Source organism: Saimiri boliviensis, chromosome 20 (genome assembly GCF_048565385.1).
Source record: "Saimiri boliviensis isolate mSaiBol1 chromosome 20, mSaiBol1.pri, whole genome shotgun sequence".
Classification (NCBI taxonomy): Eukaryota; Metazoa; Chordata; class Mammalia; order Primates; family Cebidae; genus Saimiri; species Saimiri boliviensis.
Genome location: NC_133468.1, coordinates 7,253,657 through 7,277,534, shown reverse-complemented (window position 1 = coordinate 7,277,534; position 23,878 = coordinate 7,253,657). Strand labels below are relative to the sequence as shown.

Sequence of the window (23,878 nt, the reverse complement as noted above, 5' to 3'; positions counted from 1 at the left end):
AGCCAGACATAGTTTACTCTGCATGTAACACTAGTGCTCTATTCAAAGGGTCCATCACAAAACAATTTTCTGACATTTATAAAATGGGCTAATCAATTTGAAGTCAAACCACATTGCCTGCAATTCCAACTCTCTCCTGGTGACAAAGTGTATAATCATTTATTGAAACCTACATCTGCTCTGCACAATGCTCACCACAATAAAGCAGACGCCTACAGGGAGTAGAAGCCTTCTCTGTTAAAACCACTTCCAAAACTGTCTTAACAGCAGGAAAATCAAACCAAAGCCACATTCTTTAGCCCAGGAATGAATACCAAGTACTATCAGAAGTAACCAGAAGCCTAAGACTATCACCTTGACTACAGCAAATGGCAATTGGGCTTCATTCAACTCCCATATGGGAGAACACAGTCATGACGTTCAAAATTAAGTTCTTGAGAAGTTCTCAAAACTCAACTACCAGATAAAAAGGGCGAGTGAAAGTAACTGGAAGCATGATCCAGTTAGTAGTGCAGTTTATAATCAATCAACTGCTATCTATTATTAAAGAAAGAAGACTTAGAAGGTAAGCCCATCAATCAATCAGCAACAACAGTGGAGGAGGCAATGCAAAAACAACCCTTTACAGGACAGAGGAGGCACAAACAGATTAAAAGTAGCACAGGACAGACAGTGAGAGTGACACAGGTCCTGTGTAGCCTGAATAATATGAAGACTTTAAAGAGGATGTAAGTCTCAAGAGTAAATTTAAAAGACGTGTAAGGTTTAGATATACAGACAAAATAAGCATAAGCAGAGTTTGGGAAAAGGGGTAAGAATAGAAGAACTATAAGAAACCAGTCTAGAGCCTTCAAATTGCCATAGAAAACTAGGGTAATTAGTTAAGAGAACAGTAGGGTGTGACCACTTTTCAGGAATAATGTAAATGAGATTTATGCCAAGACAGCTGGCCTGGACAAGGTGACCTCTAGGATCTCTTCCAGCTCGAATATTCTGGGCTTCTATGAGATGCACATCTGAGGGCTTACAGATAATAATAACATTTCTCCTAGTCTTCACTTACAAAAGAGCTTAAAGTTCTCTGGCAAGCTGTTCATGTACAGTCTCCCACGTGGTTCATCTCCCTTATACTAGCACCATCGGAGAATTCATAGCAACACACAATCTCTCACCTTTGTGAAGCAGGTACAGAGTTTCCCTCTTCAGAAGTTTCTTCAACAATCCCTTGGGAGGACTGCAAAGAAATATGTAATATCTTAAATATAGAGGCACAGGTGAACTGCCTTCTCTTCCTTTAAAAAAAAAAAAATTTAATCGTTCCACGTTATCTCTTAACAATTAGCAATGAGAAGAAAATACTTTCCACAAGCCAGTAAGTTTCAGTAAAACAAGCACATCCTGTAAAGTCAGAAGACTGGCATTTAAAGCAAAACTAAATCACCTACCAACTTTGTGATTGGGTAAATGGCCTCTGAATCTCTTTCCTCATTTTAAAATGGCTATTAACAATTGCCTCACAGTGTTATTATGAAAATCAAACAAGGTAATGTATGCAATGCACTTCATAAAATGCAAGACCTATATCAACATTAATTGGTAAGTTAAATGAATTTTGATTTCAGAAAAACAATCATAAAGTTTGTGTAGGGGGAAAGGAAAATATAGAGAAAATTCCAATTTTCAAAGGAAACAGTGAGTTGAGATGAACACTGCAATCTATGATCTCTCTGAGAAAAACCAGGCCATAACGTAGGACGCCCAAAGGGAAGGTCATAAAGATTCTCTTAGCTACAAATCTGCCACTGTGGTTTTTATATCTGGCTACAGAATTATCTTTTCAGAAAATGAATAAGGACTATGTAAGTAAGTAAAGATTATTTTCATTGATTCAAAAATTATTTTTGTTGATTAATGGTGGAGTTGGTACAAATACCAACTCATTAAACATACATGCACAGAAGATCACAGAAAAAGCAGCTATGAAAAGGTAGCTACTGCTACCTTAGGCAGACTTCTGCGGAAATGCCTGGGCTGTGAGGCTTCTTCCACTAGATATAAAGCTACTAGCTGAAGTGTTCAAGGTTTCCTAATGGGATATAAATAACCTAAACAAGTTAGGAATCTCTCTAGGAATCTCACTACCATTCAGTTAAATGATGAAATACACTTAAAAATCAGGAATAGCTGAGTTTTCGGTCAAAAGGAAAGTTGTACAATAATAGAGAATGTAGTCATTAGGAAAAACAAGACTTAACAAAACTACCAGAGAACTAAAGTACAACAGCAATAAATACTTAACCTGTCTCTTCCTTTGAACTCAGGGGTGACAAGGTTTTTATTGAAATCTCAAAAGAGAAGGAGAGAGAGAGGATGGGGCGGCGGAGGAAAAAGAGAGAGAATGAGAGAGAATGGGGCGGGGGAGAGGGAGAGAGGGAGAATGCTGACGCCTAGTGTCCATTTAACAGAATTTTATCTTATAATAAACTAGCCTTGGTTTTAAGATGTAATCAAGGCACTAGTAAGTTAGTTATAAGGCACCTCCATCTCTGCCTTAGGCTAAAGCATATCTCAAACCTTCCCAGTGTAATTGTTTAAAAAAATTATTGTGCTTCTATTCAATGCCAGGCCTGTGCTAATCACTTTACATTCATTATCTACTTTAATTCTCACAAGAAACTTAAGAAACAAAAACCACTAAATTCTTTTTAAAATAAACGAAACTTCAAGAGGTTAAATAATTTGCCCCAAGTCATACAGTTGGTCAAAATCGTAGAACCGAGACTTGTCTGACTCTAAAATCCATGCACTAAAAATTACTATTATATTGTTTACTCAAATGATCCTCTTCCTAATCATTTCAATGTAGAATCCCAAGAATGTCTTCATTTCAATACATTATTTTCATTTCTAAATTTACACCTCAAAGGCAGTAATCTGAACATAAAGTGAGGTTCTTCCAGAGTATGAACATAGGATAGCAAAATCAGCAAATAAAATTTAGAGTACCAAATCTAATCAAGGTGAACAGAAAAACGTGGCAGAAATAAAAATTTAAGGAAGGTATAGCCTAATCAAAACATGCTTCTTCCTGAAGAAATAATATGTTAATAAGGAAGGAATGGTTTACAATGAGTCTTTAAAAAAATTTGAAAATCCATTATCAAAGGGTATTTTTAATACTTAAAAGTGAAAATGGGGCTGGGCACAGTGGCCATGTCTGTAATCCCAGAACTTTGGGAGGCCAAGGTGGGCAGATGACTTCAGGCCAGGAGTTTGAGACCAACCTAGCCACCAACATAGTGAAACCCTATCTCTACAAACAATACAAAAATTAGCTGGGCATGGTGGTGTGTGCCTGTGATTCCCAGCTACTTGGGAAACTGAGGCAGAATCTCTTGAATACAAGAGGCGGAGGATGCAGTGAGCCAAGATCGTGTCACTTATACTCCAAACTGGGTGACAGAATGAAACTCCACCTTTAAAAAAAAAAAAAAGTAAAAATGAATAGACACATTATCTGGTCATCACAGAAATGTCCTCTATTGTGTGACAGTGGTAGTTTATTAGGTTTTTCCATAGATGAGTTAAACTATCTCTTAAAATTTCCATTTTTTGATTATTATTTCAACTCTCCAGATAACTTCATTCTAGAAAACAGAAGATAGCAGATCTGAATATTCTGGTCATTGAAAATGTCTCTATTCCATAATAAATTAATAAATTGTCATTTTGTATACATACATCAGCTTGAAGTTTGGCAAATCAAAGTCAATTCTCACAACCCCACACAATCTGGTCATTTCTAAGAAAAAAAAATCCAATATCCAGACTGTAAAATTAAGAATCAGATTCTGAAAAGCAGTATATCACATACTGCTTTCATACCACATCAACATACTACCACTTCCAACTCCTTGAAATGATGCTTTCAAGGTGATCTGTAGGCCTTCATTAGCAACTTTATCTTGTATCAGTGATAACAAAAACCAGTTATCATCTGATTCTAAAGCTTTAATAACCTTAACATAAACTAAGTCATGTGCCCCAAAGTGACAGTTTTTCTGACTCCCTGTTTCTGAGACTCTTGCTATCTCTATCAACCAAGAGGTCTCAAATACAGGGAGCTCCAGCAAAGCTGTGTTCCATAGAGAATGTTTAACAAATTCTTTCTTACTTACATTTCCTGAAAGCAAAAGATCAAGAGGTAAAATTACAATCATAAGGCTTTCAATATTTGCGTATAAAATTAGTAAGTCTGTGTTTTAAAGGTACAACTCTTTGTTTGCAAGGCTGCAGTGAACTAGATATTCTCATACTGCCAAACGGAGAGAATACAAATTTTAACAGCCTTTCTGACAAGCAATTTGGCAATAAATACCAAGTCTCTATGTTCGTAACTCTTTAACCCATCATTTTTATGGCTCTTACGCTTAAGTGCACTGATCAGGAATAAAGAAAACTTTCATGTAGAAAGATATCACAACTGAAACATCCAGCAATAGAAAAATGTTTAAAATATTATGGTAAATTCATAAGCTAGAATATAATACAGCCATTAAAAGTGAAATATGGCTGGACGCAATAGCTCACACCTGTAATCCCAGCACTTTGGGAGGCCAAGGCAGGTGGATCACCTGAGGTCGGGAGTTTAAGAGCTATGTCAGAAAAAGCAAACTAAATTACCAAAATAAAGATGGTTTAAATAAATTATCCAAAACCAGTACAAGCAAAGTAAGAAATATACACCATTATGTAGTGGGAAAAAATAACTGGGAAACTATCCATACTTTATATCACAAAGGACTACTTCCTCTATTATATAAAAGGTATCCACAAACGAACAAAAAAATAGATTATCAAAAAATGATCATAAGATCTAACAGACAGAAAAGGAAATACAAATGAGTCTTAGACGTGAGAAAAAAGTTCAGCCTCACAAATAGTAAGAGATATGCAAATTAAGACTACACTGATAACGCCATTTTTCATCTCTCAGATTGGCAAAGATGAAGAAGTCTGACAATACTGCACTACTGTGGGTCTGCAGAAACTAGTATTCATACGCTGCCAGTGGGAATGTAAATGTATATGACCCCTATGGAGGGCAATGTGGCAACAGCTAATGAAATAATAAATACATTGGGTCCATCAATTATAGCTACACAAAATTATTATATAATACAAATATATTCCATTTGGATGAAATGTTCTCTGGACATTTAACTATTTGTAATAGTAAAATATTGGAAACAACCTAAATGCCCAACATATGGTACTGAATAAAATAAACTGACTAATCCACACATGGTATTTTTCACATCCAAAAAAAAAAAAATTAAGAAATTCTATACATTGTTATGTAATAATCTCGTTAGGATATTAAATGGAAAAAGTAGAGAATAATGTGTAAATCATTTGTGCAAAAGAACGCAAAGAAAGAATACATACACTGCTTGTATCAGATAAAAGTACCTTGGAAAGATACACTAGAACTAGTAACACAAATTGAGTCCAGAGAGGGGAACTGGTTGGCTGGGTAATAGGGAGAGAAGTCAGACTTTTTACTTACATATTTTTGAATTTTGAGCTGTGTGAATATTATTACCTATTCAAAAATTCAATTTTAGAAATAATAAAAAATTTTACGCCAGGTGTGTTGGCTCATGCCTATAATGCCGGCACTTTGGAAGACCAAGGCAGGTGAATGGATTGAGTTCAGGAGTTCAAGACCAGCCTGAGCAACAAGGTGAAACCCCGTCTCCACAAAAAATATAAAAATTGGCTCAGCATGGTAGTGTGCACCAGTGGTCCCAGCTATTGCGGGGGCCTGAGGTGAGGGTATCGCTTGAGCCCAGAGGTGGAGGCTACAGGGAGCCAAGATGGTATCACTGCACACTAGGCTGGGTGACAAAGTGACACCTTGTCTCCAAAAAAAAAAAAAAAATTTTTAAACAAAAATAAATTATGGTATACCTGTGGTAGAATATATCATATATTTACTGTTCTCAGGTATACTCAATACATAAGAAATGATCTGAGATAAACTATAAAGTAGGGGAAGGAACAAAACTTACACTGAAGAGTAGTCATTTTGTTCCAAAAAAATTTTAATGTATTTTTGTATGCATAGAAATGCTGATGATTGGCCAGACAGAGTGGCTCACATCTGTAATCCTAGCACTTTGGGAGGCCAACGTGGGCAGATCACCTGAGGTCAAGAGTTCAAGACCAGCCTGGCCAACATGGTGAAATCCCGTCTCTACTAAAAAATACAAAAATGAGCCGGGCATGATGGTGGGTGCCTATAATCCCAGCTACTTGGCAGGCTGAAACAGGAGAATCACTTGAACCCAGGAGACGGCGGTTGTAGTGAGCTGAGATTGCGCCACTGCACTCCAGCCTGGGTGGCTGAGTGAGACTCCATCTCAAGAAAAAAAAAAAAAAAAAAAAGAAACAATGATGATTACTTCTTGGGGCTGGGCTTATAGGTAGTTTTTTTCTTCTTTACATTCTCCTGTACTTTCCTAATTTTCTATAGTGAGCATGTATTACTTTAATAATTAAGGTGGGGGAGACCACAAAAATAACAGCTAAAATAACCCTTGTTTTAATCTGTGAATAAATCATCCTTATTTACAGCATCACTGACCCTTACCTGACCATGACTGGTTGTTGGTTCTTCCTCCAACAAAAGTTTCTCTTTCAAGCTTTTAATTGGGCTTTCCTGGAAATCCTTGGTTTTTGAGTGCCAGTCAGATGCCCTAGACTCCTGCCTCTCCTCTTTGTCTTCATCTCCCATATCTTCTGAGATGCCTTCATTTTTTTCACTAGCCTGCTCTCCTTGGCCACATTCATTCTGGATCAGAGAAGGAGGTCTAGGTAACACTGGTTCCCCAAAACCTTTTTTTTTCAAAAGCTGCCTCTGGGCCATTTTCAGGCTCTTCTGATAAACCTCCAACTGGCAGAGAATGACCTTGGTATACTGGTTAGGGTCTACTCCATCAGGGCAGAATGGAATACCCCAGAAGTAGTGCACAGTGCCCCCAATGTCCTGGAGGCCTTTGGCATCTGCTAGAGTAGGCAGACAGTGCCTAGATGTGTCCCCCCTACCCTGGGCAGCTTTGAGAAAAGCACAACCCGTCCCAGTACTTTCCTGTGGCTTCCCACACTGTGTGTGCTCAGCCAAATGGCCAGTACATCTGTCAAAAGATTTAACGTTCACATTCTCAAACACTGGCTGGCTTGACTTGTCCCAACTTCCTGAGCTGCCAGAGACCGGCTCCTCTTCAGTTTTTTCAGTGTGGTCCCAAGGCTCCTCTCTTTCCTCAGCCTGGTTTCCCTGACTGATATGTGAGCCTTTAAACAGTGATGGAGGTACCAGCTGCCATGTGCCTGTAGGTATTTGAGAAAAAGTAGGGCTAAGGACAAACTTTTTTTAAAAGGGCTTTATAAGCTATCACTTACCAATAATTACATAATACGGGTTAAAAAAAAAAAGGCTTTTCTTTGGGTTTAACCAAATGTTGCGTTTTCCTTGGAGATAAAAGTATGCTGGATATTCTTATGATCTCAACTACTTTCTGATTTAACTTCTTTATTATCACCAAAAGGATCTGGGGTGTTTCCGTATATCTACTCTCAGCATGAGATCCCTGTGGTACAGTTATACTTGATGAATGGAAGGAGTCAGAACAGGGAGACATGCCTTCAGTGATCCCAGAGTCTGTTGTTTTCTCTTGGTGTGACTGGGAAGACGGTCCAGTGGTCAGAGGTCGAGATCTGGTAGCAGAAGCATCAGAAGGCCGGCAACTCTGAAACAAGTGATCCCACACCAGCCTAGGTTTATTATTAAAAGAACTATACATGAAGGGTCACAGGAAAGACAAAATGGGAGGTCACTGTTCCTAAGAGTTTCTATTCTCCAAAATACAGATGCTCTATTTCACAGCATATACTGAATACACATTCAGTGTATTCAAAGTACAGTGCAAAGTGTTATACTAGATCTCACTATACTGAACACTTTATTAAAATAGTGAGGCAAATGGCACAAAGATGGTTCAGGATCTGCCACTTGCAAGTATCTTTCATATTTAAAATATTTCAGGCCAGGTGCGGTGGCTAATGCTTATAATCCCAGCGCTTTGGGAGGCCGAGGCGGGCAGATCACCTGAGGTCGGGAGTTCCAGACCAGCCTGGCCAACATGGTGAAACTCTCTCTCTATGAAAAATACAAAAATTAGCTGGGCGTGGTAGCACATGCCTATAATCCCAGCTACTTGGGAGGCTGAGGCAGAAGAATTGCTTGAACACGGGAGGCGGAGGTTGCAATGAGCCAAGATTGCACTCTAGCCTGGGCAACAGAGTAAGACTCTGTCTCAAAAAAAGAAAAAAAATCATTTCAGGTGCATATTCAAGTGACAATTTAACATTATTTGATTATTTTTAAAAACTGCCTCTTTCTTCCCATTACCCACCTCTAGTTCCCATTCCCTTTGCTCTCAAAACACATGAAATTAGCATCTTATCTTGCTGCCTTTTGGGTTCTTGGTATTCAGTAAGTCTTTTCGGAAGCTATCAACTTACAATTCTTTTCAACCATGAACTGAAAAATCCATGAGGTAGAAGAAAACTCTTTCATATAATTATGGAAATTTTTGTTAGGTGAAAACCCTATAAATGAATACACCTAGTTACTAATGCAACTACAACACCAAAGAAGTCAAAAAATATTGTTGACAAATCTCCACAAACTTTTGCAAATGGCATATTTACATTCAGGCTTTCAGCAATGGCTTTCCTCAAGAGCTCCTCTTCTTCCTCCTCCTGGCTATTCACCTCCCTAGCTTCCTGCTCACTCATTTTGAGAGCCAGAGCAAACTGTTCTTCTTCTGTCATCTCTGTTAAGAGGTTAGGGAAAAGAGACGGAGGGACACCACAAACAATGAATAAGCATGGAGGCAAGAAAGAGAATTATTAAACTTTTCAACTGAAGCACTACAAGACTACATAATACAATTTTATAATCTTATACATGAGGAAAGCCCCCAAAGGTAAGGTGTTGGCCAAGATAATTAGCAGCAGTTAACAAGAAGAATCCTGGGTTAACTAGACTATAAGCTCCCATGAAGGCAGAGCTTTTACCTATACAGTTCACTGTTATATCTCCAGCACATAAAGTGCCGGGCACATGGTACGTAATAAATATTTGACAAATGAATAAATAGAGGAATTAATTCCCATTCTAGAGCTTTTTGCTAAATACAATGCTTTATGCTCAACATTTAACCAGAATAATTTTACTCTTCAGAATTTTCTGATTTACCCAGTAGAAAAGAACATCCCTAGTAACAAGAATGTGGTCTCCAAATACCATTCTCCATCAGAAGGAACTGTGGTACATTGAAGAAATGGCTGGTCCCAAGTCCAGAGCATGAAATGAACAAGACAGGCTAGAGTATTTGTCACAGATGTAAGCAAGAAATCTATTAAGATACTACTAGAGTCATATCAAAAGAACTTAGGAGCCAATTAAATAAAGTCCTCACTGGCCAAAAATGGAACTGGAGCATCAATAAGGATAATAAATGCAGCGAATTAAACCACATAAAATATATTTAAATCTGTAAGTTCAGGCCAGGCGTGGTGGCTCATGCCTATAATCCCAGCACTTTGGGAGGCCAAGGTGGGCAGATCATATAAGGTCAGGAGTTCAAGACCATCTTGGACAACATGGTGAAACCCCATCTTTATTAAAAATACCAAAATTAGGCCAGGCGCAGTGGCTCAAGCCTGTAATCCCAGCACTTTGGGAGGCCGAGGTGGGTGGATCATGAGGTCGAGAGATCGAGACCATCCTGGTCAACATGGTGAAACCCCGTCTCTACTAAAAATACAAAAAATTAGCTGGGCATGGTGGTGCGTGCCTGTAATTCCAGCTACTCAGGAGGTTGAGGCAAGAGAATTGCTTGAACTCAGGAGGCGGAGGTTGCGGTAAGCCGAGATCGCGCCATTGCACTCCAGCCTGGGTAACAAGAGCGAAACTCCGTCTCAAAAAAAAAAAATACCAAAATTAGCCAGGCATGGTGGTGGGCTCCTGTAGTCCCAGCTACTAGGGAGGCTGAGGCAGAAGAATCATTTGAACCCAGCAGGCGGAGGTTGCAGTGAGCTGAGATCATACCACTGCACTCCAGCCTGGTGACAGAACAAGATTCTGTCTTGAAAAGAAAAAAGCCAGGCATGGTGGTGTGCACTTGTAGTCCCAGCTACTCTGGAAACTAAGGCAGGATAATCCCTTGAACCCAGGAGGCAAGGCAAGATCACGCCACTGCACTCCAGCCTGACTGACAGAGAGAGACTCTGGTCTCACCAAAAAAAAAAAAAAAAAGAAAGAAAGAAAGAAAAAAAAACCAGAGCCATGTGCGGTGGCACATGCCTGTAGTCCCAGCTACTCGGGAGGCTGAGGTGGGAGTACTGCTTGAGCCCAGGAGTTCTGGCCTGTAGTGTGCTATGCCAATCGGGTGTCCACACTAAGTTCAGCATCAACATGGTGACCTCTAGGGAGAGGGGAGCCACCAGGTTGCCTAAGGAGGGGTGAACCGGCCCAGGGTGGAAACAGAGCAGGTCAAAACTCCTGTGCTGATCAGTAGTGGGATCGCACCTGTGAACAGCCACTGCACTCCAGCCTGGGCAACATAGTGAGACCGCGTCTCTAAAACAAATAAATAAATAAGAAAAAAAAAGAAAGATAAACCAGAAGCTAATGCTAACGATTACCTACAGGTGGTTGAGAACACAGTGAAAAGGACAAGAGAGGAAAATGACACTTCTTTGACTACAGCTTTTTGTGTAACTTTGACTTACGGAATTATGTAAATTTTAAACATTTTTTAATAATATGAAATCAGTATGTACGAGGGATCCCTAAAATTGAATCCAAACATTAAAAATGCACCCAAATGAATTTGAAATAATCTTAATGAAAACAAAAATGTAACATATCAGAATTTCTAGGATGCAACTAAAGCCGCATTTACAGGGAAATTTATAGTTTTACATGCTTGTATGAGAAAAGCAAAAGTTTAAAATCAGTAATCCAAGTTTCTCACCTTGCGAAGCTAGAATATAAAGAGTAAAATTAACTCTGGTAAGTAGAAACAAAAAAATATAAAGACCAGAAATAAATCAATAAAGTAAAAGATGGGCAAACAACAGAGAAAAAATTAAACAAAAAATTAGTTCTACAAAAAGGTCAATAAAATGCATAAACCTTGGCCAGGGTGGTGGCTCACACCTGTAATCCCAGCACTTTGGGAGGCCAAGCTGGGCGGATCACCTGAGGTCAGGAGTTTGAGACCAGCCTGGCCAACATGGTGAAACCTCATCTCTACTAAAAATACAAAAATTAGCTGGGCATGGTGACGGGCACCTACAATCCCAGCTACTCAGGAGGCTAAGGCAGGAGAATCACTTGGAACTCGGGAGGTGGAGGTTGCAGTGAGCCAAGACTGTGCCACTGCACTCCAGCCTGGACAACAGAGCGAGACTCCATCTCAAAAAATTTAAGAACAATTCACCGGGCGCGGTGGCTCACACCTGTAATCCTAGCACTTTGTGAGGATTAGTGAGGCCAAGGTGGGCAGATCACAAGGTCAGGAGTTTGAGACCAGCCTAGCCAACATGGCAAAACCCCATCTCTACTGAAAATACAAAACCATAGGAGAATAACTGAAAAGCAGGGCTAGGTGCAGTGGATCATGCCTACAAATGCTTGAGTCCAGGTTGTGGAGGCTGCAGTGAGCCAAGATCACACCAATGCATTCCAGCTTGGGTGACAGAGAAAGACCCTGTCAAAAAAAAAAAAAAAGAAAGAAAGAAAAGAAGAAAATAAATTTAAAAAAACATAGCTGGGTGTGGTGATGCACACCTATAGTCTCAGCTACTCAGGAGGCAGAGATGGGAGGATCACTTGAGCCCAGGAGTTCAAGACCAGCCTGGGAAACATAGTGAGATCTTGTCTCTACAAATAACAAAAACTAGCTGGGCATGGTGGTGCACACCTGTGGTCCCAGCTACTTGGGAGGCTGAGATTGGAGGATCGCTTGAGCCCAGGAGGCAGAGGTTGTAATGAGCCACTGCATTCCAGCCTGGGCAATGGAGGGAGACCCTGTCTCAAAAAAAAAGAAAAAGAAATTAGCTAGGTATGGTGATACACATCTGTAGTCTCAGCTACTCAGGAGGCTAAGGCTCGGGGATCACTTCAGCCTAGGAGGTTCAGGCTACAGTATGCTGCGCTCACACCATTATACTCCAGCCCGGGCAACAGCAAGTGAGACCCTGCCTCGAAAAATAATAATAATAAATAAATAATAAAATAAAATTTATATAACAATGCAAAGGACCCAGATTAATCAAAAACAATTTTAAAAATAAAGTTGGGAGAATTATACTGCCTAATTTCAAGACATTTATGCAGCCAACAAACATATGAAAAAATGCCCTTCATCACTGGTCATTAAAGAAATCCACATCAAAACCACATTGAGATACCATCTCATGCCAGTTAGAATGGCAATCATCAAAAAATCTGGAGACAACAGATGCTGGAGAGGATGTGGAGAAAATGAAACACTTTTACACTGTTGGTGGGAGTGTTGAACCATTAATTCAACCATTGTGAAAGACAGTGTGGTGATTCCTCAAGGATCTAGAAATACCATTTGACCCAGCAATATAATAACTGGGTATATACCCAAAGGATTATAAATTGTTCTGTTATAAAGACAAATGCACATGTATGTTCACTGCAGCATGTTTACAATAGCAAAAACTTGGAACCAACCAAAATGCCCATTAATGACAGATTGGATAAAGAAAATGTGGGCTGGGCATGGTGGCTCATGCCTGTAATCCCAGTACTTTGGGAGGCCAACGCAGGCAATCATCTGAGGTCAGGAGTTCAAGACCAGCCTGACCAACATGGAGAAACCCTGTCTCTACTAAAAATACAAAATTAGCCAGGCATGGTGGTGCATGCCGATAATCCCAGCTACTCAGGAGACTGACGCAGGAGAATCAGTTGAACCCAGGAGGCAGAGGCTGCAGTGAGCCGAGATCGCGCCATTGCACTCCACCCTGGGCAACAAGAGCGAAACTCCATCTCAAAAAAAAAAAAAAAAAAAAAACCGAGGCACATATACATCATGGAATACTATGCAGCCATAAAAAAGGATAAGTTCATGTCCTTTGCAGGGACATGGATGAATCCAGAAACCATCATTCTCAGCAAACTGACACAAGAACAGAAAACCAAACACTGCATATTCTCACTCATAAGTGGGTGTTGAACGATGAGAACACATGGATGCAGGGAAGGGAATATCACACACTGGAGTCTGTTGGGGGGGTGGAAGGCTAAGGGAGGGATAGCAGGGCATCGGGAGATTAGGGAGGGATGACATTAGGAGAAATACCTAATGTAGGTGACGGGGGGATGGAGGCAGCAAACCACCATGGCATGTGTGTACTTATGTAACAATCCTGCAAGATCAGCACATGTACTTCAGAACTTAAAGTAAAATAAAAAATAAAAAAATACAGGAAACTGAAAAAGGTTATTGTTCCAATCCTTACAACAGCAGGCACAAAAACTGATAAACTCACAATTTTTCCTGAATCTATCAGCTAGCTAAGAATGCAAGATAATCAACTAGCCCAAAATGTAAGAAAAGACAGGGTTCTTCAAGAAGAGACAGGACATGAGCACTTGCTTAGGTGAAATAGACATCAGGCCTCATATAAGCCAGTAAGAAAAAAAAAATGAACTAAAACTTTTAACAAACCACTACAGGCTACACCTGAGCTACTGAGAGTATAGAACACGTGGAAGTCACCAACACAAGGAGAATTTGCACCTACTCACCGGCATTTCTCCCAAATTTTACCACATGCTCATAAGAAACACTGAGGGGAGGGTGGGAGACCTGAGAACGCCTCCCTCACAGTACACACCTACAGAAGGAAAACAGCAGCCAGTGGAAGAAAGTCGTGAAAACCTCCAATAATCCTCACCTCCCTTATTGAAGAAAAACCTTCAAATGCTAGAATGAAGAGCGGTAAAACCTATTTTTCTCAGGCCACAGGTAGAGTCCCGCTGCAGCTAGGAAATGAAAACAGAAAAATAATTCTCTAACTCTGCGAATGGGACAAAAAAATATGGTGGGCTTAAGCCATTAGAGATCCCATACCAATAGAGAAGAGGAAAAAAAAAATTCAGTGTGAAGTCCCTCACCCCTGAACTCAATGAAGGCTGAATCAGAACCACAGGTAAGTCCTCTCCCTCCACCAACCCCAAAGTAGACTAGCAAGTTTCAAATAAAAAATAATAGCAGGCTGGTCCAAGTATAGTGATGTTTACAACTAACTGATCAACACTAGTTACAGATGTTCCTTCTCCACTCCCACTGCTCCACTTGTCTAGCCTTATAAAAATTAAAAATAAAAATAAAAATAAAAATAAAGTAATAGCAATCTACTGCTGTGAAACAGGCAAAAGCACCTAATGAGATTACTCCCTGAAGTGTGGGTCCAAAGGAAAGACCTAAAGTTGAGGGGAATAGACACAGAAAAACTAGAGGAATATGAAGCCTGTAAAGCACTGGGGGTAACTTCAGAAAAAAACAAAATCTAAACACATTAACTCAACCCCCTGCCCCGCAAAACACGCATGCACACAAACATTAAAGGCCTAGCAAAGGAAAAGGTATACCCATTTCCACACATAAATACTATTTACCTCAATCTCTACTGTTCTACTCAAAATGTTCACTTCTGAGTAATATATATTTTTATGGAATATACATTGAAAGAATAAGGAAAAAAAAAGTGTCAAGAGACAAAGCAATCAATAGAACCAGACTCAGATATGACTCAGATTTTGGACAATTAGACAAAGAATTTAAAACAACTATAATTTGTTAACAGCTCTGTGAAAAAGGTGAATTATATGCATGAACAAATGAAAACTTTCAACAAAAAGATGAAAACTATAAAAAAATGGAAATGCTAAAAATGAAAAATATGATAATAAAGATAATTACCTAAATGGACTCAGAAGTAGACTCAACACAGAACAAAGCATCTAACAGCTATAAGCTACAGCAAAATAGTCTATGTATAATTGAAATTCCAGGTGAAGAAGAAAATGGGGCAAAAAACATATATAAAAATAAAGTGGTGGAGAATTTTCTAATTAATAGAAGACCCTAAATCACAGATCCACAACAAATATCAAGAAAAATTTATTCCATTACCCTTATAAAAAAATTCACAAGTAGGTACATCATATTCAAACTGATAAAGGTATAGACAACATTGAAGGAAGCCAGAAGAAAAAAGACATGTTACATAAACAAAGATAAAAATTAAAACAGGCTTCCCATCAGAAACTCTGCAGGGAGGAAATAATGAAGTGATACCTTCAAAATGATAAAAGAAAACACTGTCCTAATCAGGAGGCTGAGGTGGGAGGATCACTTGAGCCAAAGTAAGCTGAGGCTGCAGTGAGTCGTAACTGTGCCACTGCACTCCAGCCTGAGGCAACAGAGCGAGACTGTCTCAAAACTATATAAAATAACTGAAAAAAAAATGTCAACTGACAATTCTCTTTTTTTTTTTTTTTTTTTTTTTTGGAAACAGGGTCTCACTATGTCACCTAGACTGGAGTGCAGTAGGCACAATCATGGCTAACTACAACCCCCACTTCCCAGGCTCAAGTGATCCTCCTACCTTAGCTTCCCAAGTAGCTGGGACTACTCGTACACACCACCATGCCCAGCTAATCTTTGTTAGAGATGATGTTTCACCATATCACCCAGACTGGTCTCAAACTCCTGGGCTCAAGTGATCCACTAGCCTCCCAACTCAGAATTCTATAACCAAAAATAATCTTTCAAAGATGAAGAAGAGTCAATACACCACTTTCAATAATAGGGAGAGTTAGGCTGGGCGCAGTGGCTCACATCTGTAATACCAAACTTTGGGAGGCCAAGGTGGGCAGATCACCTGAGGTCAGGAGTTCGAGACTAGCCTGGCCAACATGGTGAAACCCCATCTCTACTAAAAATACAAAAATTAGCCGGGTGTGGTGGTACATGCCTGTAGTCCCAGCTATTTGGGAGGCTGAGGCAGGAGAATCACTTGAACCCAGAAGGCAGAGGTTGCAGTGAGCCAAATTCATGCCACTGCACTCCAGTCGGGGCAACAGGGTGAGATTCTGTCTCAACAGTAATAACAGGGACGAGGAAATATGACAGGACAAGGAAATACAAGACTTATACAACACTATAAACCAACTAGGTCAGACAGACCTAGTTGCACTTCTCCTCAACTGCACACAGAATATTCTCCAGAACAGACCATCTGATGGCAATAAACAAAATGATAATCATCATACAAAGTAGGTTTTCCAACCATGTAAAATTAGAAATAAATAACAAAAAGAAATTGGGAAATACAAAAATAAAGGTACATCTTCATTTTATTGTGCTTCACAGATAATGCATTTTTTACAAAGTAAAGGTTTGTGGCAACCCTGCACTAAATAAATCTATTGGCCCCATTTTTCTAACAACGTGTTCATTTCATGTCTCTGTGTCACATTTTGTTAAGTCTTGCAATATTTCAAATGTTTTCATTATTACTGTATCTGTTAACCTATAATCAGTAACCTTTGACTTATTAATAGTTTTGAAGTGTCAGAAACTGCCCACTCTGCCTGTGCTCTATAAATGGAACAACAAAGCATAGATGATAGCACATCTGTTTACAGCATGATTAAGTGAATATTTTAAGCCCACTGTTGAGACCTATTGCTCAAAATGTCTTTAAAACGATTCTTTTCAAAATATTAGTGCTCATCATACAATGTACCTAACCATCAAAAGGGCTAATGAAAATGTACAAGGAGATTAAAGTTGTTTTCATGCCTATTACCACAATTCTATTCTGCAGCCCATGGACCAAGGAGTCATTTTGACTTTCAAGTCTTACTTAAGAAACACATTTCTGGCCGGGCGCAGTGGCTCAAGCCTGTAATCCCAGCACTTTGGGAGGCCGAGGCGGGTGGATCACGAGGTCGAGAGATCGAGACCATCCTGGTCAACATGGTGAAACCCCATCTCTACTAAAAATACAAAAAATTAGCTGGGCATGGTGGCTCGTGCCTGTAACCCCAGCTACTCAGGAGGCTGAGGCAGGAGAATTGCCTGAACCCAGGAGGCGGAGGTTGCGGTGAGCCGAGATCGCACCATTGCACTCCAGCCTGGGTAACAAGAGCGAAACTCCGTCTCCAAAAAAAAAAAAAAAAGAAATACATTTCATAAAACTATAGCTGCCATGGAGAGTGATTTCTGATAGTTTGGACAAAGTACATTGAAAACCTTCTGAAAAGAACTGACCATTCTAAATGTCCTTAAAAACATGCATGGGCCGGGCGCAGTGGCTCAGAAGATCGAGACCATCCTGACTAACATGGTGAAACCCCCCTAAAAACACAAAAAATTTAAAAATTAGCCAGGTGTGGTGGCATGTGCCTGTAGTCCCAGCTACTCAGGAGGCTGAGGCAGGAAAATCGCTTGAACCCAAGAGGTGGAGGTTACAGTGAGCCACACCATTGCACTCCTGCCTGGGTGACAGAGAGCAAGACTCTGTTTTGGAAAAAAAAAAAAAAAAAATGACTCAGGAAAAAAAAAAAAAAAAAACATGATTCATGGAAGAAAGTCAAAATAGCAACATTCATAGAAGTCTGGCAGAAGTTCATTCCAACTCCTATGGATAACTTTTGGAGGTTTAAGAATTAAGTGGAGGAAGTAACTGCAAATGTGGTGAAAACAGCAAGAAAACTAGAACTGAAAGTGAAGCCTGAAGATATGACTGAATTGCTGCAATCTCATGATCAAACCTGAATGGATGAGTTCCTTCTTATGGAAGAGCAAAGAAAGTGGTTTCTTGAGATGCAATCTCTTCCTGGTGAAGATGCTGTGAACATTGTTGTAATGACAATGAAGGATTTGAATACTGCATAAGCTTAGTTGATAAAGCAATGACAAGGTTTGAAAGGATTGACTCTGTTCTACTGTGAGTAAAACGCTATCAAACAGCATCCCATGCTACAGAGAAATATTTCATGAAAGGTTAACCAATGCAGCAAACATCACTATGGTTTTATTTTAAGAAGCTGCCACAGCCACCCCAACCTTCAGCAACCACCACCCTGATGAGTCAGTCAACATCATGGCAAGATCCTCCATGAGCAAAAACATTACCACTCACTAACGGCTCAAATGACTATTAGCATATTTTAGCAATAAGTATTTTTTAATTAATTACACTAATTTTTTTTTTTAGACATAATGCTATTGCACACTTAACAGATTACAGTGTAGTGTAAACATAACTTTTCCAGGCACTGGGAAACCAAAAAATCCTTGACTTACTTTACTGCAATATTCACTTTATCACCGTGGTTCTGAACTGAGCCCACAGTACCTCTGAGGTATACCTGCATATGGAAATTAAATAAAACCTTCCTAAATAACCATGAGTCAAAGAAATCACAAAGAAAATTAGAAAATACTCTGAGATGAATGAAAATGAAGATAGTTATCTTCAAAATGTGTGGGTTAACGCTAAAAGAGTAATTACAAGGAAATTTAAAGATGTATAATGCCTATAGTTAAAAAAAGGCCAGGCGTGGTGGCTCACGCCTGTAACCCCAGTACTTTGGAAGGCCGAGGCAGGTGGATCACTTGAGCCCATGAGTTCCAGACCAGCTTAGGCAACATAGTGAAACTCGATCTCTGTGATGGATGCAGCAAACCACCATGGCACATGTATACCTATGTAACAAACCTGCATGTTCTGCACATGTACCCCAGAACTTAAAGTATAAAACAGACAGATAGATATAGACAGATAGATACACATTAAAACAAAAAAAAACCTTAACAAATGAAAAAACAAAAACCTTTCAGGCCCAGTAGCTCACATCTGTAATCCCAGCACTTTGGGAGGCTGAGGTGAGCAGATCACGAGGTCAGGAGTTCGAGACCAGCCTGGCCAATATGGTGAAACCCCGTCTCTACTAAAAAATACAAAAATTAGCCAGACGCAGTAGCACACAGCTATTGTCCCAGCTGCTTGGGAGGCTGAGGGAGGAGAATCACTGGAACATGGGAGATAGAGGTTGCAGCAAGCTGAGATCGTGCCACTGCACTCCACCAACAGAGCAAGACTCCATCTCAATTAAAAAAAAAAAAAAAAAAAATCAGCCAGGCCTGGTGGCATGTATCTGTAGTCCCTACCATTTGGGAGGCTGACGAAGGATGATAACTTGAGCCAGGGGAGCTTAAGGTTGCAGTGAGCTGTTATCATGCCACTGCACTCCACACTCCAGCCTGGGCAACAGGGTGAGACACTGTTTGGAAAAGGGAAGAAAAATCTCAAATCAATAATCTAACCATCCAACTTGAAACACAGAAAAAAAAAAAAAGGACAAGTTAAACCTAAAGAAGGAAGAAAGGAAAAAATAAAGATTGTGGGGGAAATTGATAGAGAATAGAAAAATAAAAAATTCTTTCAAAAATTCAAAAATTGACAGATAGATTGAGGGCTCAGTAGAGCATGTCTATAGTCTTAGCTACTTGAAAGGCTGAGTCCAGAAGATTGCTGGAGCCCAGGAATTCAAGGACAGCCTGGGCTACACAGTGAGACCCCATCTTAAAAGGAAAGGAAAAAAAAAAAGTTAGATTCAACAGGAAAAGAGAGAAAATGCAAGTAACAAAATCAGAAATGAAAGTGGACCTGTTACTACCAAGCTTACAGAAACAAGGTTGTACATAAGGAACACTATGAACAATTATATGCCAACAAGTTAGATAACTTAGATGAAGTAGAAAAATCCTAGAAAGGCACAAACTATCAAAACTGACTCAAGAAAAAAATAGAAAATCTGAAAAGAACTATAGCAAGTAAGAGATCAAATTAGTTATCAAAAACCTACCCATAAAGAAAGGGACCAGGACCAGATGGATTCACTAGCAAATTCTGCCAAAGATTTAAAGAAAAATTATTACCAATTCTTCAAAAACTTTTTCAAAAAATGTAAGAGTACACTGCCCAACTCATTCTGTAAGGCCAATATAAGCCTGATACCAAAACCAAACAAAGACATCGCAAGAGAACTACATTACAGTATCTCTCATAAACATATACTACTAAAATCTATAACATATTAGCAAGTCAAATCCAGCAACATATAAAAAGTATTAAACACTATAACAAAGCAAGATTTACCCCAGGAATGCAAGGTTGATTTAACTTATATACCAAATAAACCAGGGGTCCCCAATCCCTAGGAACTGGTCACACAGCAGGAGGTTAAGTGGTAGGCTAGCAACTGGAACTTCATCTTTATTTATAGCCACTCCCCATCACTCACATTACTGCCTGAACTGTGCCTCCTGTTTGATCAGCAGTGACATTAGATTCTCACAGAAGTATAAACTCCATTGTGAACTGCACACGTTGAAGGATCTAGGTTGCATGATCCTTATGAAAATCTAACGCTTAATGATCTGTCACTTTCTCCCATCACCTCCAGATGGGACTGACTAGTTGAAGGAAAGCAAGCTCAGGGCTCCCACTGATTCTACATTATGGTGAGTTGTATAATGATTTCATTATATATCATAATGTAATAATAATAGAAATAAAGTACAACTGCCCTTATCCACTCCATGGAAACATTGGCATGTGTCCCTGGTGCCAAAAAGGTTGGGGACCACTGAAATAAACAATATACAGGACAAAACCCAGATAATCGTTGACACAGAAAATGCATTTGACAAAATTCAACACTTCCTCATAAAAACATTTTTAAATGTTAAAATGATGCATTTTATGTTATGGGTATTTTATCACCTTTTTTAAAAACTTCTTTTTAATGAGCAAAGGAAGTGAACAAATATTTCTGCAAAGAAGATATACAAATGGCTAAAAAACACATGAAAACATGCTCAACATTATTAGCCATTAGAGAAAAAATGTAAATCAAAACCACAATAAGAGACCACTTTATACTCACTAAGATAACTATAATTTTTAAAAATGAAAATAAGGAGTTGGTGAGGATATGGAGAAATGAGAACCCTCATACACTGCTAGTAGAAATGCCTGGTAATTCCACAAATGATTAAATATAATTACCATATGACCTAGGAATTCTACTCCTAGTTACAGATCCTACAGAAAACATGTCCACACAAAAATTCATACATGCATGTTTACAGCAACATCAGTCATAATGGCCAAAAAGTAGAAACACAAATGTCTACCAAATGATAAATACTATGGTATATCAATATAATGAAATATTATTTAGCAGTAAAGGAATGAAGTACTGATGCATACTAAATCATGGATTAACCTGGATTAACAAGGGCAAAATTCTGTCTCAAAAATAAAATGGAAGCATAAAATAATACTTATCAAATGCAAAAACAGACAAAAAAGAAACAGGGAGGGTGCAGTGGCTCAAACCTGTAATCCTAGCACTTTGGTAGGCTGAGGCAGGTGCATCACCTGAGGTCAGGAGTTCAAGACCAGCCTGGCCAACGTGGTAAAACCCCATCTCTACTAAATATACAAAAATTAGCTGAGTGTGGTGACGTGCACCTGTAATCCCAGCTACTCAGGAGGCTGACACAGGAGAATTGCTTGAATCCAAGGGCGGAGGTTGCAGTGAACTGAGATCATGCCACTGTACTCTAGCCTGGGCAACAGAGCAAGACCCTGCCTCAAAAAAAAAAAAAAAAGAAGAAGAAGAAGAAACAAAAAACAACTGACACAAATAAACATCTTCCAAAACGGTAAATTTTAATCCAACTATATCAATAATTGTGTTATATGTAAATAGCCTAAAAACACCAATTAAAAGTCAGATTGTCACACTGGATTTTAAAAAGAGCATGATTCAACTAAAAACAAAAAAAAAAAGGCCGGGTGCAGTGGCTCGTGCCTGTAATCCGAGAACTTTGGGAGGCCAAGGCAGGAGGATCACTTGAGGCCAGGAGCTCGAGACCAGCCTAGCCAATATGACAAAACCCTGTCTCTACTAAAAATACAAAAATTATCCAGGCATGTTGGTGCACACTTATAAATCCAGCTACTCAGGAGCCTGAGGCACAAGAATCACTTGAACTGGGAGACAGAGGCTGCAGTGAGCCAAGACTACACCACTGCACTCTACATTCTAGCCTGGGTGATGGAGTGAGAGACTCTGTCTCAAAAAAACAAAAAAAAGCCGGGCGCGGTGGCTCAAGCCTGTAATCCCAGCACTTTGGGAGGCCAAGGCGGGTGGATCACAAGGTCGACAGATCGAGACCATCCTGGTCAACATGGTGAAACCCCATCTCTACTAAAAATACAAAAAAATTAGCTGGGCATGGTGGCGCGTGCCTGTAATCCCAGCTACTCAGGAGGCTGAGGCAGGAGAATTGCCTGAACCCAGGAGGCGGAGGTTGCGGTGAGCCGAGATCGTGCCATTGCACTCCAGCCTGGGTAACAAGAGCGAAACTCCGTCTCAAAAAAAAAAAAAAAAAAAAAAGTAAAGCCCTGACTATAAATAGCCACAATGACCAAGTAGACAATTATCAACGGTCTACCAATAGTGACAAAAAACTTAACCATTAAGATTACTGCATTTCAGATAGATTGCATTTCAAAAAGATTACTGCATTTCAAATCTACTACCTATAATTCTCAAGACTGACAATAACTTGAATACATTAAATAGATCTAACCATAGAGACACATGTATCCAGACATAATGCAATGATTTAATAACAAAGAGTTGTTTATGGTTAATTATACAAGTCTGAGAACTTTATCTTAAAGTCACTATAATTTAACACTGAAAAAAGCTTTGTTTATCTTGACTAAATTATTAAAATAATTTCAATTAGTAAAACGGAAAAGTTAACTGAGATAACATTTCATTTCACATTAAAATGCAAAAGTATAGGCCAGGCACAGTGGCTCACGCCTGTAATCCCAGCACTTTGGGAGGCTGAAGTGGGAGGATCACCAGAGGTCAGGAGATCAAGACCAGCCTGGCCATGATGGTGAAACTCCATCGCTACTAAAAATACAAAAATTAGACAGGCAAGGCAGCGTGCACCTGTAATCCCAGCTACTCAGAAGGCTGAGGCAGAAGAATTGCTTGAACGCAGGAGGCAGATTGCAGTGAGCCGATATCGTGCCACTGCACTCCAGCCTGGGCAACAGAGTGAGACTCTGTCTCAAAAAAATGCAAAAGTATGATAACAATTATTACCTTCAAAATTGAGTAATGAAGACAGAAGAGAATGCAAAACCTCAAATAAAGAATTCTAATGGCAAAAATAGTAATAGGTATCATTATTTGAGCCTCTATTAAATGACTTTCTAAGTAACTGTTATTATCTGCATTTTATTGATGAGGAAACAGAGGTAAGCTAAAAGCAGTGACTTGCCTAAGATCCACATAGTAAGGGGTTAAAGCAAGAATTCAAACCCAAGTGGGTCTAACTCTGAAAGCCACATCTTTTATTTCAACACTCTGCCTCTAATAAGTCAACTGTATCAGCTACGGGTAACTATTATAGGCAATTCCTGGAGAAAAAAATTATTTTTTTGGGGGGACAGAGCCTCACTCTGTCTTCCAGGCTGGAGTGCAGTGGCACGATCTCAGCTCACTGCAACCTTCTCCTCCCAGAGAATAAAGCAATTCTCATGCCTCAGCCTTCTGAATAGCTGCGACTACAGATGTGCACCACCACAC

At 39.5% G+C, this 23,878-nt stretch overlaps 1 protein-coding gene across 9 annotated transcripts in view; it reads right to left on the bottom strand.

Annotated features, from left to right (window-relative positions):
- Positions 1-23,878, bottom strand: part of UIMC1 (ubiquitin interaction motif containing 1) — a 128,485-nt gene that overhangs the window by 66,118 nt on the left and 38,489 nt on the right. For 8 of the 9 annotated variants that reach the window (XM_074390688.1, XM_074390686.1, XM_074390687.1 and 5 more), the window contains 4 exons: positions 8,776-8,900; positions 7,706-7,811; positions 6,656-7,392; positions 1,173-1,234 (listed from right to left, as the gene is read on the bottom strand). In XM_074390688.1, coding sequence (XP_074246789.1) covers positions 1,173-1,234; positions 6,656-7,392; positions 7,706-7,811; positions 8,776-8,900 — 1,030 coding nt within the window. Of the gene's footprint in view, positions 1-1,172; positions 1,235-6,655; positions 7,393-7,705; positions 7,837-8,775; positions 8,901-23,878 lie in introns of those variants that run through there. The other variant, XM_074390690.1, reaches the window with a different exon arrangement.